This window comes from Balaenoptera musculus, chromosome 15 (genome assembly GCF_009873245.2).
Source record: "Balaenoptera musculus isolate JJ_BM4_2016_0621 chromosome 15, mBalMus1.pri.v3, whole genome shotgun sequence".
NCBI lineage: Eukaryota > Metazoa > Chordata > Mammalia > Artiodactyla > Balaenopteridae > Balaenoptera > Balaenoptera musculus.
This window is the reverse complement of record NC_045799.1, coordinates 13316233-13333004: the sequence shown is the minus strand read 5'-3', so window position 1 is coordinate 13333004 and position 16772 is coordinate 13316233. Positions and strand designations below refer to the sequence as shown.

At 52.2% G+C, this 16772-nt stretch overlaps 1 protein-coding gene across 6 annotated transcripts in view; it reads right to left on the bottom strand.

Annotated features, from left to right (window-relative positions):
* Positions 1-16772, bottom strand: part of SULF2 (sulfatase 2) — a 148638-nt gene that overhangs the window by 28894 nt on the left and 102972 nt on the right. For all 6 annotated transcript variants that reach the window (XM_036825484.1, XM_036825481.1, XM_036825482.1 and 3 more), the window contains 3 exons: positions 9278-9447; positions 4453-4603; positions 3036-3211 (listed from right to left, as the gene is read on the bottom strand). In XM_036825484.1, coding sequence (XP_036681379.1) covers positions 3036-3211; positions 4453-4603; positions 9278-9447 — 497 coding nt within the window. The remainder of the gene's footprint in view (positions 1-3035; positions 3212-4452; positions 4604-9277; positions 9448-16772) is intronic.

Genomic DNA, 16772 nt, shown 5'->3' with positions numbered 1-16772 from the left:
TATTTTACTCATTTATCTGGTTGATTGCCTATTGCCCAATTAGAATCTAATGGGAAGGCAGAAGCTTTTGTCTGTCTTGTTCACTTCTCTATCTGTAGTACTTTTACACTTAGAGAACACAGTAGGTGCTCAGTAAGTGTTAGTCAAGTGAGTTTTGTTATTTACCGCTGCCGCACATCTGTTACTTTTCCTGTGTCCTGTTTCCACCTGGGGTGTTCCCGACATGGTAGTAAGTGACTTTAAGGCTGTGCCCGGCACGGGGCCTGCACCGGTTGGATGGATCATGGCCGCATGGACACATTGTCCATCAAGGTGGCACAGTGCCCTCCCTGTCCCTGTCTGGTTCCCTGGGGTTGGGGGTCAGGGCCTGGGTCCGAGGGTTTCGGATGTCTTTCACTTCCTCTCTCTCCCTAGCCCAGCACCTTGTGAACACTGGACAGGTAGTCAGGTGTGCTGGTTTCAGGGGAACCACTGACTGAAACCGCCCGTCCTGGCCAGGCACGGTAGTAACCACTTGCATGAGTTATCTTACAGCAGGACGTCCTGGTAAGGAACGCGGAACTGACAAGCTACCACCAATCAGAAGAATTTGGGAAAGGTCAAAAGGAGAGAGGAGACGCCAGTCCATGTGTCCTACCAACCTCCCAGAATCCTTCTCGCTAGAATCTACCTTGGCTGAGCAATGTGCGGGCCACCAGGAAGGACCCCCTGAGTCAGAATGATTGGCCAGAGACAACCCGGAAACTAACCCCATTACCATACAACCCCAGACTGTGAGCCACGTGGCAGAGCAGTTCTCCTGGAGTCCCTGACCCTGATGCTCTCTGCCTGGGCGCCAGTTTCCAATAAAGTCTCTTGCTTTGTCAGCACCTGTGTCTCCTTAGACAATTCATTTCTGAGTGTTAGACAAGAGCCCACTCTTGGGTTCTGGAAGGGGTCCCCATTCCTGCGACACTGGGGTGGTCATGGGGGTGAGGCTGGGGAAGGTAGGTGAAACTGCCTGGTGGAGGGGCTTGAAGCTAGCAAGAGGCATGACCACTTAATCAGGCAGGAGGAGGGAGCTGGAAAAGTCCATTGGTTGAGGGGGCACCAGGATGAATGTTGGCAACTAGCAGCTGGATTGACCTGAGGTCGTCCACGGGTCCTGCTGCCCCCAGGCTGGGTGGGATGGACAGGACTGCTTTTCCCACCCAGCACCCACACCTTGCTTGGTGGGAACAGTTTCCAGTTCTGCAGGAACTACCTGGCCCCATTCAGATTTCACCACCTGATGTACTCAGCCTGGTCACACAAGGTTTTCTATTACCCTGGCTACAGTGACTGGCTCGGGGATGGACACGTGACCAGTCAGGGCAGTGAGAGTCAGCCTCAGGGCTTCTGTTCAAACCACTGTTTGGTTTCCCAAGCTGAATGGCCTAAAAGTCTGGGGCTGTGGTGACCCTGCCACCATGAGAGAAAAGCTGGCCTGAGAATGAAGCCAATTCAGAGGATGCAGGACTGAGATGGAAAATGAGAGCTTCCTGTTGTCACTGTGTGACTGCTGGATCCCGCCGTACCTGAAGCCAGCACTAACCTTAGACTTTCCAGTTACTTTAGTGACTGCATTCCTCATATCTTATTTTATTTGCCTTGTTCATTTTGAGAGTCATTTCCGTTCACAACTCAAGGAGTCCTGGCTGTCAGCCCCAAGTCTGACATTAGTACTCTCTTTCTCTGTGGTTTTGGGTCCTAAGAACCAGATCACAGACTCTGAGGCTGACCAATACAATAAAAGATGCGGGATTATAGTTCTGTCCACCTTCGTTTTTCAAAAGCAAATAATCCCAGTGACTTTAATTGTCATATATATTCTTACCTAAAAAGGAAAAACATTTACAAATATCAAAGTCCCAGTTTTGAGATGAATTCCAGCTCCTTCCCTCCTGTGCCATGTAACCTCAGGCAACTTAACCTGTGCCTCTGTTTCCTTGCGTTTAAAACAGGGACAATACTAGCATCTACCTTACAGGGTTGTTGTCATGCGTAAGTGGATTACCTGGATATAAGTGCTTAGACCAAAGCCTGAAGAATAAGCACTATATCAGCACAGCTATCCTTATAATAGCTATTATTATAGGCGGGGACCCTGAAATCCAGACAGGCAGGGATTTGATGAGGTTGGCAGCGGAACAGTGATGAGGCTGGGCTAGAGCTCACACCGTCTGCCTTCTGGAATTTCCACCAAACATCCCAGGCGGTGGGAACATCTTGGTCCTAAGACGGCACCACCAATGCCCTTTCGGGAGGAATTCTGAAGCAAGCTGAGTCAGTGCCTGTGTGTGTTCTCGGCTCAGATGGAAGTCAGACCTGAGGAGCACCTGAACGGTGATTTATCTGCATTTCAAAACACCTTCGAGTTGGTCTCCATCACGTCTGGGCTGATCCGAGGCTGCTGCTGCTACGATTCCTGGCCTTTCTACCTCTCCCTGCCCCAGACATGGCATTTTTGCTGCCAGAACATGTCATTTCAAAGGTTAACCCAAGGACAGTGCTGGCCAAGGGCCCACGTGGCCCTCGAGGAAGGATGGGGGAGGCTGCTTCCCTTAGCGCTGTGGCCGAGCTGGCTCAGCTGATCTCAGCGGATGACGCCGCCCGGGGCCGAGGTGGCCGGGCTCCTCCCTGACAACCCCCAGACCCAAAGACCGCTCGGGCCAGACAGAAGTCGAGGTGGCACCCCCATGCCCTGGCGGTGACACATGCACAGTCCAGGTCCCCGATTCCCTGGCACAGTGCCCACCACGGACAGTCTGTTTTCACAGGTGCTAACAGCTCCTGGCCTCTCCTTCCCCAGTAGAGGGGTATGCAGTCCTCCCCAGGTGACATCATCACCATTTCGCTCGGCACCGAGGTCCACCTGCCTGAATCGTGTGCCGCCCCGGGGAGTGGCTCGGGGCCGCCCGCTGAGCTGCCTGCTGCTGGCCCGTCCGGGTGCCAGCGGAGCCTGGAGGCCTCCCTGGGACTTTGGGGCGCCGGGGAGGGGTGGGTGATGCACTTACAGCGAGCCAGCCTCCACGTTGGGGCCCCTAACGTAGAACGGGACCCTGATGTCGAACTCGTAGGGCATGGACTTCCCTTTCACCAGGCCGAACTGGCCGATGTGGTAGCCGTGGTCGGCGGTGTACACGATATACGTGTTGTCCAGCTCACCCGTCTCCACCAGCATGTTGTAAATCTGAAACGCAGGCGGGGTGGTGAGGACATGCGGAGGGAAGGCGGGCAGTGCGCCCGGCCCACTGTCCCAAAACACGATGCTGTGCTGGGGTCTCAGGCCCCTGTCCCTCCCGCTTCGGGTCTTCGCTCAACTGTCACCTCTCGGCGGGGCCCCTGGGGCTGACCCATGCATCACCGTAGCCTCCCCACCTCCTGTCCCCCTTTACTTGTCTTCCCAGCTCTTCTCACCTCTCTCTCTTCTACTTATTCGTGGGCTGTGTCCCTGCATTAGAATGTACGCCCCAGCAGGGCAGGGACTTCTGTCATTTTTGTTCCCTGCTGTGTCCCATGTGTGCTGGCACTCAACAAATGCTGTTGGGTGAATGAGTGAATTAGTGAATGAATGAATGGCCGGGGGCAGGAGTCTGTGATCTACAACAGTGCTGTCCAACAGAACTTTCTGCCATGCTGGCAACGTTGACACCTATGGCACCAGCCACACTTGGTTATTCAGCACTTCAAACGTGGCCAGTGCACCTGAGAAACTAAATTTGAAATTTCATTGTATTTTACTGAATTTAAATGGTCATGGATAAAATTTAAAAAATATATCCATGCAATGGAGTATTATTTAGCAATTAAAAAAAAAAATGAAGCACTGAACATGCTACCACCTGGATGAACCTTGAAATCATCATACTGAGTGAAAGAAGTCAGATCCAAAAAACCACATATTGTAGGACTCCTCTTATATGAAATGTCCAGAATCCACAGAGACGCAAAGTACATGAGCAGTTGGCTAAGGCGGAGGGGTGAGGGGAGTTTGGGGTAATGGCTAAGGGCTGCGGGGTTTCTCTCTGGGGTGATGAAACTTCTAAAATCGACTGTGGTGATGATCGTACAACCCTGCAAACATATGAGAAGCACTGAAACATACACTTGAATTGGGTGAGCTCTGTGGTATGTCAATCATATCCCCATAAAGCTGTTAAAAAATGTGCGTAGCTGCACGTGGCTACTATAGTGAACAGATCAGAGCTGGAATACAAGTTCCCCGAGGGCAGGGGTTTCGTCTGGATTGCTCAGAGCTGTTTCCCTGGCCTTGAACGGTGTCTTTTCCCTCTGCCTCTGTTTCCATTCCTCTCCAGCTCATGATGCTCGGGGCGGGGGGGGGGGGGGGGGGGGGGGGGGGGGGGGGGGAAGGGCAGGGAGGCTGCGGGCCTGGCGTGGCTGGGAGAATGCTCAGGAAGGGGGCCAGCCTACCGTCTCCATGGAGTCATCCACGGACAGGAGGGTCTGCAGGCGCTTCCGCTGCAGCATGTTGGTGAACTGCATGTGGACGGGCTTCATGGGCCCCGTGTAGCGCATGATCCAGTGCTTGTCGGGGTTGGGTGCATAGTTGTAGCTCGGGGTGCTGGCGGGCAGACAGGCACAGAGATCAGGTCAGGCCGGGGCGGGGGGGTGCCTGGGCCCCACCCCCAGGTCCCCCCACACCTCAGGGGAGCAGCCTCCCAGCGCGGGGGCTGCAGCTCAGGGTGAAACCGCCCCCATCTGGAAGCCAGCGCGTCGGGGGCTCTGCCCCACGTTAGGTCAGCATCTCTCCACATGCAGGGCATGAACGTGGGAAGACTGGGGGGCACAGCCGTAGATAACCTGGAGCCCCAAAGGGAGAACGTCCCTCCCATTTAAGCCCGGTCAGCACACCCATCACATCAAGGCCAAAGTCTCAGTCTGTGCTGGGCTCTCCTCAGCACCTCTCTAGAATTTGCTCGCCTCCCTTTTGAAAGAAGGAGAGGGCCTCCTGTGGGCACAGCACCCAACTCTGATTTAATAGCATTGCATTTACTTGCCAGTTACCTTGGGTAGATGGCAAGTGACAGTTATCGTGGTTAATTAAGGAGTGACTACCGAATTTCCTTTTGCAATAGATTTTGGTTAAAAAAAAAGGAAACTGGTTAAAAATTAGGTTCATAATAGGCAAAACTGTGAGGATGGTGCCTGAATGTGACCATTTGGGACACGCCACATTCTCTGACTTTGCTGTCACAGCTATTCTTCCCGCGTGGTTTAATTTCCCATTTACAAAAGAGGAAACAGGGGGTCAGAGGAGTTCCGAGACCTGCCCATGGTCTCACTGAGTGGACGGTGGAGCCACTGGCCTCCGTGACTTCTGCTGTGGGGTCAGCTGTGATGCCTAATGATAAACGAACAAATACGTGGTAATCTTCGACCAGCCCCGAATGAGCACTGACCACGCGCTGGCCACACCCAGAAGGGTTTGCCTACATCGTCTCATTTAATACTCAGAACAGAACTAGGAGCTGGTGCTTTCCTTCTCCTTGCGTGAGAAATGGGGACACGGAGGCTCAGTGAGGGGACAGACTTGCCAAAGGCAGAGCTGGGGTTTGAGCTCCAGGAGTGGGAAACTTCACAAAGCATGGGCGTCCCTCGCACTGGGTCTGATGATCCTCGAGGGTCAGGTTCCCCTCAGGTCTTACCCACCCCCTCCCCAGGCAAAGCTGCAAAGAGAGGAAGTTTCCACTGCTTGAAGACAAAAAGCTTTTCGAGATGGCTCTTCACAGGGCAAGGGCTGCGGGGCATGGGGGAGGGTAGAAGGGCCCCAGACTCCCTTCCTTCATCAGGACCTCAGCCCCTCCCTCCCCAGGGTAGAAGGAAGGACACTGCAGCTTGTGGTGCAGCCTGATAGCTATGGAGACCGTTGCTATGTAGAGCGGGGGTGAGTCATAAGATTCCTTCTGGACTTTGCTTTGAGTTTCTGGCTGGTCTCCTGCCGCTAAATCCAAGCCTGGCCCGCGGCCTCCTTTGATTATGAGAAACGCCGCTCTCTCCTGTGGGCCGGCTTAGGGCCTGACCCTCGTGTAGAACATCCCAGGAGCAGGGCCACGCCCCCTCGCCGCCCTCCCCCACCGAGGAGCTGGAGGGGTGCTGCTGGGCCAGGGGCTGCACAAAGAGATGCCCTCGGGGCTGTTGGGGGTTTTGGGAAAATTGCTCCCGTGGCCCCAGGGGCCCGGATTCAGGATGTAATTTTGAGCAATCATCCCTGAATCTCTTAGATTCTCCTGGGCTGGTGTCTGCCCTTGAGAACAGGGAGGGGTGAGTCTGTCAAGAGTCTGATTTCGGAGGCCTTTTCTCTGGAGGCGTCTTTCGAGCACGATCTGGAGGCCAGCAGGCTGCGGAGCCTGGGGTCCTGCTCGGGGCCGAGGCCGGCCTGCTGGTCCCCTGCTTGAGGCCAGCCTCTCCCTGCTACCCCCGGATGGTGTCACATTTTCTCGTGAACCCAGATGCCTGCTGAACAAAGAGTTGAAACCCTCACCTCCTCAAGAATCCGAGGAATGTCTGCTCGTTCACAACCGGCCTGAAGGATAACATCCCCTCTTGGGCTGGGGGCCCTTCCGGCCCCTCCCGCCGTGTGTCTGGAGGCCGAGGGCAGGAACCCTGGCTCCCAGCCCCACCCCAAGGATGTGAGCTCGGGCCTGGCTCCCAGGCGTGATAAAGGGAGAGGCCCGTGAACCCATTCAGATGCCACGCTTCAGAGGAAGCTCTGGGGGCTGTGGGTGTGTGTGCCTATGTGTCTTTTGTCTGTGTGTGTCTCTGTGTACGTTTGTGTGTCTGTGTATGTTTCTGTGCGTGCGTGTCTGTATGGTTGTATATCTTCATGTTTGTGTGTATCTGTGTTTGCACCTGTGTTTATCTTTACGTGCGTTTGTGTATCTGTGTGTGTGCATATGTGCTTGTATCTTTGTATCTATGTGTGTTTGTGTGTTTCTGTGTATGTCTGCATATCTGTGTGTATGTGTCTGTATCTGTGTGTCCGTATATGTGCTTGCATGTATATGCCTGTGTTTGTATGTGCATTTGTGTGTCTATATATGTCTGTGTATCTGTGTATTTATTTGTATCTTTGTGTTTGTGTCTGTATCTGTGTTCTGTGTGTCTGTGTTTGTGTGCATTTGTGTTATCTGTGTATATATCTGTATGTATCTATTTGTATCTTTGCGTACTTGTGTCTGTATCTGTGTGTGTATGTGTTTGTGTGTGTCTGCGTGCATCTGTTTGCATCTTTGTGTGTGTACGGAGATGGCTGGGGGGTGGATGGGGCCCTGGGCTGGTGGAGTGGGACCACATCGCAACGAGCAGCATTTTTCAGAACCCACAAGCCCAGCCTGAGAACATGGCACAAGGCTTGATGGGGTGAGAGTCTCTGACAGGAGTCTCGTGATAGAAAGATCTGGAACTCTGTCCCCTCCTCAGCCCCCTGACTGTCATAATTAAACATCCCAGCTGCAGAACTTTCTGGTTTTGGGTTTTGTTTTGAAAATGATTATACCCCAGAGATAAGAGAGCCTTTCAAACACACCCCTAATAAGGCACAGGGGGTGCTCTGGGTAAGTAATGGCAGCAGGCGTTGCTCACGTTCAATTTCTATAATTTTCATTTCAAAGGGAAAATAAATGAGCAGGCAATGTCAAACCATCTCATCATGCAACTCCAGGGCTGCTGGGGGGCGGGGTGCCAGCACCCCTTTTAGAGGAGACGTTGCAGAAGCAAAGTGTACCTTCCCCCACTCCGCGGCTCCTCCCTTAGGGGGACCGAGTTGGCCACATGCCCCCTCCCTCAAAGGTGGGCTGTGGGTGAGGGTGGGAGGCTGGCCTCTCAGGCAGGAGGAGTGGGCTGGGGTGGGGTGCAGCCACGGCAGATGTGCAGAGAGGCAGTGCCGCAGTCCCTGGAATGCGGTTCTCCACCATCTGTCAAATCCTGCTCTCCAAAGACCAGGGGATCAGCAGGTGAACACACTGCCTCATCCTCTCGGAGCCACTCTGGGCGCCGTCAGAGAGTAATCACGGCAAGGGGGTTGAGGAGGGCAACGCATTCTGATTGCAATGAAAGTTAAACACCCGGAATATTCAGGTGGACTCCAAATTGCCCAGTCCTTGTCGCCCCAATGTCACAGCAAGGGCTGCTGAGTATCGCTGCTAAGCAGGAGGCGGTCTGAGGCAGAGAAAAGCAGAAGAACTTTCCAGAAAGATTTACTAGCCAGCTGGAGGGAGGAGGACTGGAGGGGTGGGCAGAGAGATGGGAGGCAGGAATGGGTGCCGGATTTGAATTCGAGCTCTGCCATTTACCAGCTGGGTGACCTTAGGGAAGTTACCTTACCTCTCTGTGCCTCGGTTTTCCCATTGGTAAAATGGGAATACCAAGTGTGACAAGCAGCCTCCAAGAGAGCCCTCAATAGCCCCCACTTCCTGGTAATCACACACCTGTACCCCTCCCATACTGTAGGAGCACTGGTCTGTGTAACCAATAGAATGTGGGAGAGATGGTGTGTCACTTCGAGATTAGGTTATAAAAGACTGCATCAGCCCTATGGCGAGATCTGCTGGTTGAAGGGCAGCCGTGTGAGTGAGCCCCAGGCAAGCCTCAGGTGGCAGCAGCCCCAGCTGACACCTTTTTCACAACCTCGGGAGACCCTGAGCTAGAACCTTCCAGATAGGCCACTCCCAGATTCCTGACTCACAGACACTGTGTGGTAATATGCGTTGGTGTTTTAAGCTGCTCAACTTTGGGGTGACTTGTTATGCAGCAATAGATAACTGATACACCAAGGGTCACTGGGAATATTCAGGGATTCAGTGCAACGCACAGGGCTTAGCACAGAGCCTGCCATGGAGTCAACAGCTTATATAAAGGCTGTGAATATATTAGTAGTCTGATGAAGCTAAGGACCCCTTCTCAAAAGTGTTTTAAAATGTGCAAAATAAAATACACAGATTGCAAAGGAAAACTATTATACGGGTATACACCTGAAGTGCTGTTCTATCCACAGACCTCTCGGTGGGAGGATGTGGGTCCCAAGTTATAAAAACTCTTGTTGCCTGCTTTGGGTTGTTGTTACTGGGTCTGTATCCCAGTTTCCTCAGAGATCAGCTGTGTGTCCCTGGCTTCTTTAAACCGGGAGGATTAGAGACAAGAGGCAGCCTTGTCTCTGTCATTACATCACTGTGACCAAGCCTGACCCTCCCACCTTCGTGCCACCCAGCAGCTCTGCAGGCAGCACCCCGAAGCTTACATGTGCTGAGACGCGTTGGGGAAGAGGCTTGAGTACTGGGGGGCCGAGTCCTCGGGGCCGTGAGGGGCTGCGTGGCTGATGACCATGAGAACGGGCCTGTGCGGGTACATCTTCTTGGATGTACGGAAGAAGCTCACGCTGTCGTTGGTGATCAGGTCTGTCAGGTAGTCCTGGGGGGTGGGGAGAGACAGGAGAAGGTGTGAGGAGCTGGGCATCCGCGCTGAGTGCCTGCCATGTGCCAGGCACCATGCCAGGCATCGGGGACACAGCAGTGACCAAAATAGACAATCCCTCGCGGAGCCGACGGTCTAGGGGCAAACAGACAATAAATAAGCAAGTAAAACAGGGAATGTCAAATGATGTTATGCACAACAGAAAAGAAAAGCAGAGAAGGGGTTAGGGAGGATGGGAGAGGAATTACAATTTGTCATTCATTCGTGATAGATCTTAAAATAATAATAGCTAACACTATTGAGTGCTTATGGTGCTCCAGGAATTGTTCTGTGTTTACATCTATTAGCTTGTTTAACTCTTATATAGCCCTAGAATGTAGGTCTGATGATAAACCCTGTTTTCCAGAACAGGAAATGAAGGCCCAGAAAAGTTAAGTGAATTGCCTAATGTCACACAGCTGATAAATGTTGCAGCCAGGCCTCCTGAGTCTTGGTCCCTAAGCCTGAAGTCTTTTCAAGGCTCCAGAGATACCATCATGCAGGGTGGATACATCCCTACAATCTTGGAGGGTCTGTACTGGGGGCGGGAGCAGACGAACATATAAACGAAGAGCCAAGATAGTGACGAGGTGTGACAGAAGAAGGAAATAAGACAAAATGTGGCAAAGAGTAACTGGGACCTGGGGTGGGAGGAATACTTTAGCTGGGGCAATCAGGGAGGGCCTCTCTGAGGAGGTGACATTTGAGCTGAGACCTGAGTGATGAGGAGCTGGGCCTGGGAAAATCTATTGTTATATCACTGGAGTTCACTTTCAGCTGCTTGCTGGAATCCTCAGGGGAGCTTTACTGATGGCTGGGCTCTCTTCCAGAGATTCTGGTTTAATTGGTCTGTAGTTCAGTCTGGGTACTGGACTTTTTAAAAGCTCACCAGAAGATTCCAATGTGCAGCCAGGAGTGAGAATCACTGATCTAGAGGAAGTGTTCCAGGCAGAGGGAACAGAAAATGCAAGGCCTCTGAGGCAGGAATGAACTTGCCTTGTGTTTGAGGAATAGAAAGAGGGTGAACAATCATCAGGTACAATGCTGGGACAATCAAAGGAGCAGCACAAACACAGGCATGCAGTAGTGTCTCCAGAAAAGTGAGACCCACTTAGATACTGGGCAGGAGGAGAGAAAAGTGGGAGGAAAAGTGATGGACAGGAAACGAGGGCTTTAAAAGCTCAGCTAAGAAGTTGAGATTTGCTTAAACTCTTCTTGAATTTGGTAAATCTTTAGCTGCTGATTTCTTTTGAAGGTAATGAGTTCTTAAAAATTTACCTTCTGCTTCTCCAGAAGCAGCTCTGTCCAAAATGATAACTTTCAAAAAGAGATATTATTTTAAAGAAAAGAGAAAGGTGAAGAAGTGGCTACAGCTTCCACCCTGAAGTGAACTGTACCAAACACATACATACTCCAGGTGTACTTGTGTCTCTAGAGGTACATGCCTCCAGGGACATTCGTGCTCTATGTCTATGTGCACAAGGACAGTCGCTGCATCACAGTGACCAGTAATGGGAAGATGATTAATGAACTTGCACTGCTTTCATACTGTGCAGCGCTGTGCACACATTAAAAGGGCAGTAGGTCTGTAGTTACTGAGGTAGAAAGTTGTCCAAGATACACTGTTAAGGGAAAGAGCAAGCTACAGAGTCAAACTCTGGAAGATTCTACTTTTTTTTTTTGTGGGAGAGAGTAGGAGGCAGGGTAGAGAGGAGAAACCAAACCCCTACCTTCATATGCTTTTGAGCAGCAAGGGAAAATCCAGGACATATCCCAAAGTGCTAACTGGGGACCAGGGTAAGGGGAGAGAGAAAGTCACTTGCTACTTTATATACTTTTCCTTGAATACTTTTTATGAATAATTTTGGGGAGTAAAAAAAGGCTTTATAAGGGGGTCCTGTAGAACCTATTACCTAAAAATAATATTCTATGTGACATAAATCAAAGAGCTGCTGCTATAGCTGTGGAACATGATCTAAAGGTGTTAGAAATATCCTGTAACTAGTAGTGGATCTAAAAATGGTGCAAAGCTCTCTTAGGTGAAAAGGAGGGGTTGGGACCCTGGGTGGGGAGGGGCGGGAAGAGAGCTGCTGTTCTTCATAATAAACCCATTTTCACTATTCGCTTTTAGAACCATATATGTGCTTGTTTGGCTGTGATTAAACACGTTTTTTTTTAAAGTCACCAATAATATCCATCACCAGGGCAATGCAATGATGGAGCAGTGAAAAAGAATAAACTAGAGCTACACGCATCAACATGGATCTATCTCACAGACCTGATATGTAGAGGGCTATGTACGATATGATACTATTGATATAAAGTCTAAAAACACAAAACAACATTTTATATTGTTTGAGATGTCTGCATATGGAATAAAAGAATAAATGCATGTGTGGGAAGAAGTGGCCACCTCAGGACCTCCCTGAGAGGGGGCAGCGGGACAGGAATGAGAGCCGGAAGGGTGATGGAGGGGCTCCAACAGTCTCTGTGACATTGTACACTTGGAAGCGTGTGGGCTGATGACTGTGTCTGCCCCTCAAGGCTGGTGTGAAGGGGCTTCAAGTGCTGAGATACTAAAGCTCACGACACGGTGTCCTGCACGCAGCCAGCTCTCGGCAGGAGTCAGTGAACATTACGGCCCTCTTGGGGGGGGGCCGATTTTCTGCACGTCTACGAGCCTCCTATCTTTCCTGGTCCTCCTCAGAGCCACTCCTATGCTAAGCCTTTGCTGGTCCCCTCTGGCTGCATTAGGGCGTCTACAATGACATCTGACACTGGTGCCTGCACCCCCATCCACCCATGTAGACCGGAGGGGACCACACCATCCTGACTCTGGGGGTGGGCGTGAGCCTGGGCTGGCCAGTGAGAAGCAGCCCTTGGTCGCATTACGTGAGCTGAGTCCAGGCTCAGAGGGAGGGCCGAGGGGGCCTGGGCCAGGGCGGGGTTGGCACTGCCCAGTGACGGCTGGGTGTGGACCCTACAGATAGGTCATGTCCACTGACTGGATGTGTGGGGTGCGTGAAAGGGGGCGGTCAGGCTCCCCCGTCACTGCTTTCTGGTTTAGGTGAAGGGTGCAGAGATGTGGGGCCAGGAGAATGTTGGGGCGAGGGTGGAAATGCAGAGTTCAGCCTTGAACAGGTTGAGTCTGGGGTGCCTGGGATCAGTCAGAAATTCAGAGTTATTCACAGAAAGGGGGGAGACAGGTGAGAGGATGATGCAGGTCAAAAGGTGAACTTTCTAGAAGCTGGAGACTGGCCGATAGACCATGAGGAAGTCACCCCCTGCCTCCCTTTGGCTCTGGGCCAGGCGCACTCCGCCTCCCAGGTGAGGCGGGCACACCTGGGTATTCGGGAGCTAGATCTCCCCTCCCCACCTCCGTACTCCTGGCCACACCTGTGCAGGGTGGCAGTGATGCCAGGGTCCTGGGGACTTTGCTCCTGCTCAGAGTTTCACAACCACAGCTGGCAGACATCCAGGGACAAGGACACCCTGCCGGACACCCAGGAGGGTGTATCCCCCCCTCCCCCTCCATCCTGACCTTCTGCGACAATTTGCTCAGTTAGCCAAGAGGAACTGCAGTACATCCGAGGAGACTGCTAGCCTGTGGCTCTGGGCTGTCTTCCTCAAGCAGTCATTTACCAGTAGGATTTCTCGGGAAGGAAGAGGGGAGCGTGTGGGGCGCTCCTGGGGACTGGGGACCCCAGTGACAGGTGGGCTTGCGAGTCTCCCTGCCTCCTTCCCAGGCTCGGCCTTTGCCACCGTTTCTGTTGCTGAAGCGATGATTTCTGAGCTCACTTAGATGTTGGGTGCCTATTCCCGGGGTGCTGGGCTCCCTGTTAAGTGTGGGTGTGTGGCCGCGGGTCCCTGTCCCCAGGGTACAGTCCCGTGCAGGGTGCGGAAAGGCTCTGCCGTTAAGAGAGGGGAGAAGGAATCAGGGGGGCTGGGGAGGGGTGGAGGCGGGGCACAGAGACTGCAAGGACAAGAGGGGGGCGTGGCTGGCAGGAAGCCCCTCCTTCTGTCTGGATCCGGGTGTGGGGAGAAACGTGTCTTCTGTGGGTGCTGGTGGGAGTTGCTCACACTTTGCCCCATGGAAGCCCGAGTTTCTGCCTCTTGTTTGAACTTGGGTGAGATAAGCCAGTTCACCCGATATGTCACAGGACATCTCCCCACATCAGAGTCCCCTGGCTCCCAGGACTAAATTTTCCGCTTGGGAAGCCCCACCCGAGCACCACTGGGTGGCTTTAGGGCTGTGCCAGGAAACCTGTGGCTTTACTCTCAGACAGCTGGTGGAAGGCTGGGTGGGGAGGGGAGCAAGGAGGGGAGGCTGACTCGGCTTCAGGTGGCAGCTCCCAAGCCCACCTCTTCGTATTTTCTTCACTTGGCAAGTCAACCTTGCGTGACAGAGGGTCTCCTTTCCCGAGCCCTTGGCTTCCCTGGGCAGCAGGTTTGTCCAACTTTCATTCCCAATCATGATGCTGATCCCTCACCTTCGGAAGCCTCTACAGCAGTTTGTGTTTAAAAGAGATTCACATCTCTAAGGAGCAATCATTTTACGAAGGGTGAGGGCTCTGGAGTCAGAAACACTGGGTTCAAGTTCCAGCTTTATACCTGCTAGCTGTGGGCAAACAATGCCTTCCTGCACCTCAGTTTCTGCATCTTGAAAATGGGCCCAATAACAGTCCCTTCTTCAGATGGTGACATGAGCACTTGACATGGACTTGCTAAGTGAATAAAGCATTTAACAAGGAGGCTGGTACTGAGGGAACCCATGATGGACACTGGCTCTTACTGTTATCAGGTGTTTGCTCGACTGACCTTCATAGCAACATTGCGAAGTGGACACCATGCCCATTTTACAGATGGGGAAACTGAGGCCACAAAACTAATAAGCAATTTATTCAGAGCTACAGCTCAGGCCTTTGTGTTTTTTGTCTGGTTTCTCTCTTTTTTTCCCCCCCACAAACGAAAATATTAATGGGAGGAGTAGATGGTGGTTTACAGCAGGTCTCAACAAACCTTTTCTGTAAAAGGCCAGATGATAAATATTTGAGGCTTTGCGGGCCAGAAGTCTTAGTTACAATCACTCATTACTGCCATTAAAGCTCAAAAGCAGCAACTGCATAAATGAATGGGCACGTCTGGCTGCAGTAAAACTTTGTCCACGCACACTAAAATTTGAATTTCATGTAATTTTCACGTGTCATGAAAATCGCTGTTCTTTTGATTTTTTTCAGTTAGGTAGAAATGTAAAAACCATTCTAAGCTCAAGGGTTGTAGCAAAACAGTTGGCAGGCTGGCCCATGGGCTGTAGTTTAGAGAATGGATTTTGAAGCCAGATGGCCTGGGTTCGAACCCTGAACGAACCCCTTACTAGCTGTGTGGCCTGGTTACTTAGCCTCTCTGGGCCTCAGTTTCCTCATCTGGTGATTGGAAATAGTAACAGCAGACACCTCATAGGCTCTGGTGAGAAATGCATGGGTGTACAACGATTCCAGCGGTATCTGGTGCGTGATACCCTCTAAAGGAGTGTTAGCCATTATTCCTCAGGAATCACAACGCCTGCATTTTCCTCATGAAAATTAAAACAGTACAAACAAAGCTGAAGTTCCCTTTGATTTCCTCTCATCCCCACTCCCAATCTTGGCCTCTTTTGTCCTCTACTGAGAAAGAAGTGTCTTTCCAGATGTGTTATTACATATGCTAGAGTATATTGCTTCATGCATCTTTTTACATTAATCCTATCACACCGTGTACATTCATTCATTCATCCAACACACAGCAGTGAACAAGACTAACGCACATTCCTGTCTTCATGAGCCTTGTATTCGAATGAGAGGACAATGAACACGTGAATCCATGATATATACAGGTCTGGCGCATCAGTGGTGATGGGGGGGTCCGGGGGGTTACCCTGTGTACAGGGTGGTCTAAGAGGGTAACATCTGACTAGGGACCTGAAGGAGTCCTGCAACTTGCTTTTCCCACTCAGCCTTATGTCCTAAGTTTTTCTGATGGCTTTAGGCACAGATCCCCCTTGTCTTTTTCCAGACTCCTCCATGGTCATTCAGTCACTTCCCGCATTAGTGGGCTTTCTTGGTTGATTTCTTTCCATGACAAAGTTGCAGCCAACAGCTTGGCTATACCCCCTCTGCACACACGGAAGGCTTCTCCAGGACAGAGAGAGACAGAGAAGTGCACATGCTGGGCTGAGGGGTGGGTGCACTCAGGTTCCTGGTGACCGCCGTTTCTGCAGAGCCCCCGGGACTCACCTGGACCCTCCTCCATCTCCCGACCTGGTCACGCCTATCTCCCTTCCGCTGCCTTCTCCAGCCCTCTTCGACCATTAGTGCTGGCTCTACATCATTCTTTTCTCATCATCACTGCCTCTCTTTCCACTCTGCCATGAGGACCCCTTCGGTGGCATCCACCCACGTTTGGGATTAGCGATGTGGGACAGAATGCTCAGAGGGCCTTTTGAGGGGCTCTTGGGAAGGGCTGCCACTTCCTCCCGACTTGGGCTTCCCGCCGAGGCCCCCAAGGTCAGTGTCAGCGTGATGCTCTGACCTGACACAGGCCCTGGGCCTCCCAGAGTGTGGGGCTCCCGCTCCCCAGCTCTGCGCCAGCTGGAAACTCCAAGCTCCCTCCTGTTCCCTCCCGGCGCTCCGGCCCCTGCTGCCCACCGCTGCCCTTGGGAGTTGAACTCTGGACCTGAGCCAGCTCTGACCCCACAGGGGCCCCCCACCCCTCCGTTTCCAGGCCTCTGGTAACTGGGGCTCCAGGAATTCTCCCACCTTTGTCACAGGGGCTCCTCTCATTCACAGGTCGAGATGTATGGATGGTAGGAAATGGGGTGACAAAGCAGCCACCGCATGTCCCATCCTCAGCGCCAAGGGGATGGAGTATCCCTGGATAACTTCATTATTGGGCTGTGCTGAGGCCAGGCGTGCACGTGGTGAGGAATTTTAAAAAGGAGGGAGTGGATTTTTCTGGGTATTTGGAGAATCTGCCTGCACTGAGGCTGGGAGGAGAGAAAAGGTGTGTTCTGCATTGAGAGACTGTGCTTTGTATTTCCAAGGAGTCCAGCAGAGTTGCTAAATCCCCCCCAACCAGGACTCTGGAATCAATTCACTCGGGAGGTCCTGAAGGCAGGCCTACTATGTGCAGAGTGAGACACAGGGTCAGGGAGAGGGCACTGGCCAGGTGATGTCACGTGTGGTGTCTGCCACTTGGGGCCTGGACTGATCAGACTTATACTCAGGAAGGGGACACGTGGGCGGTGA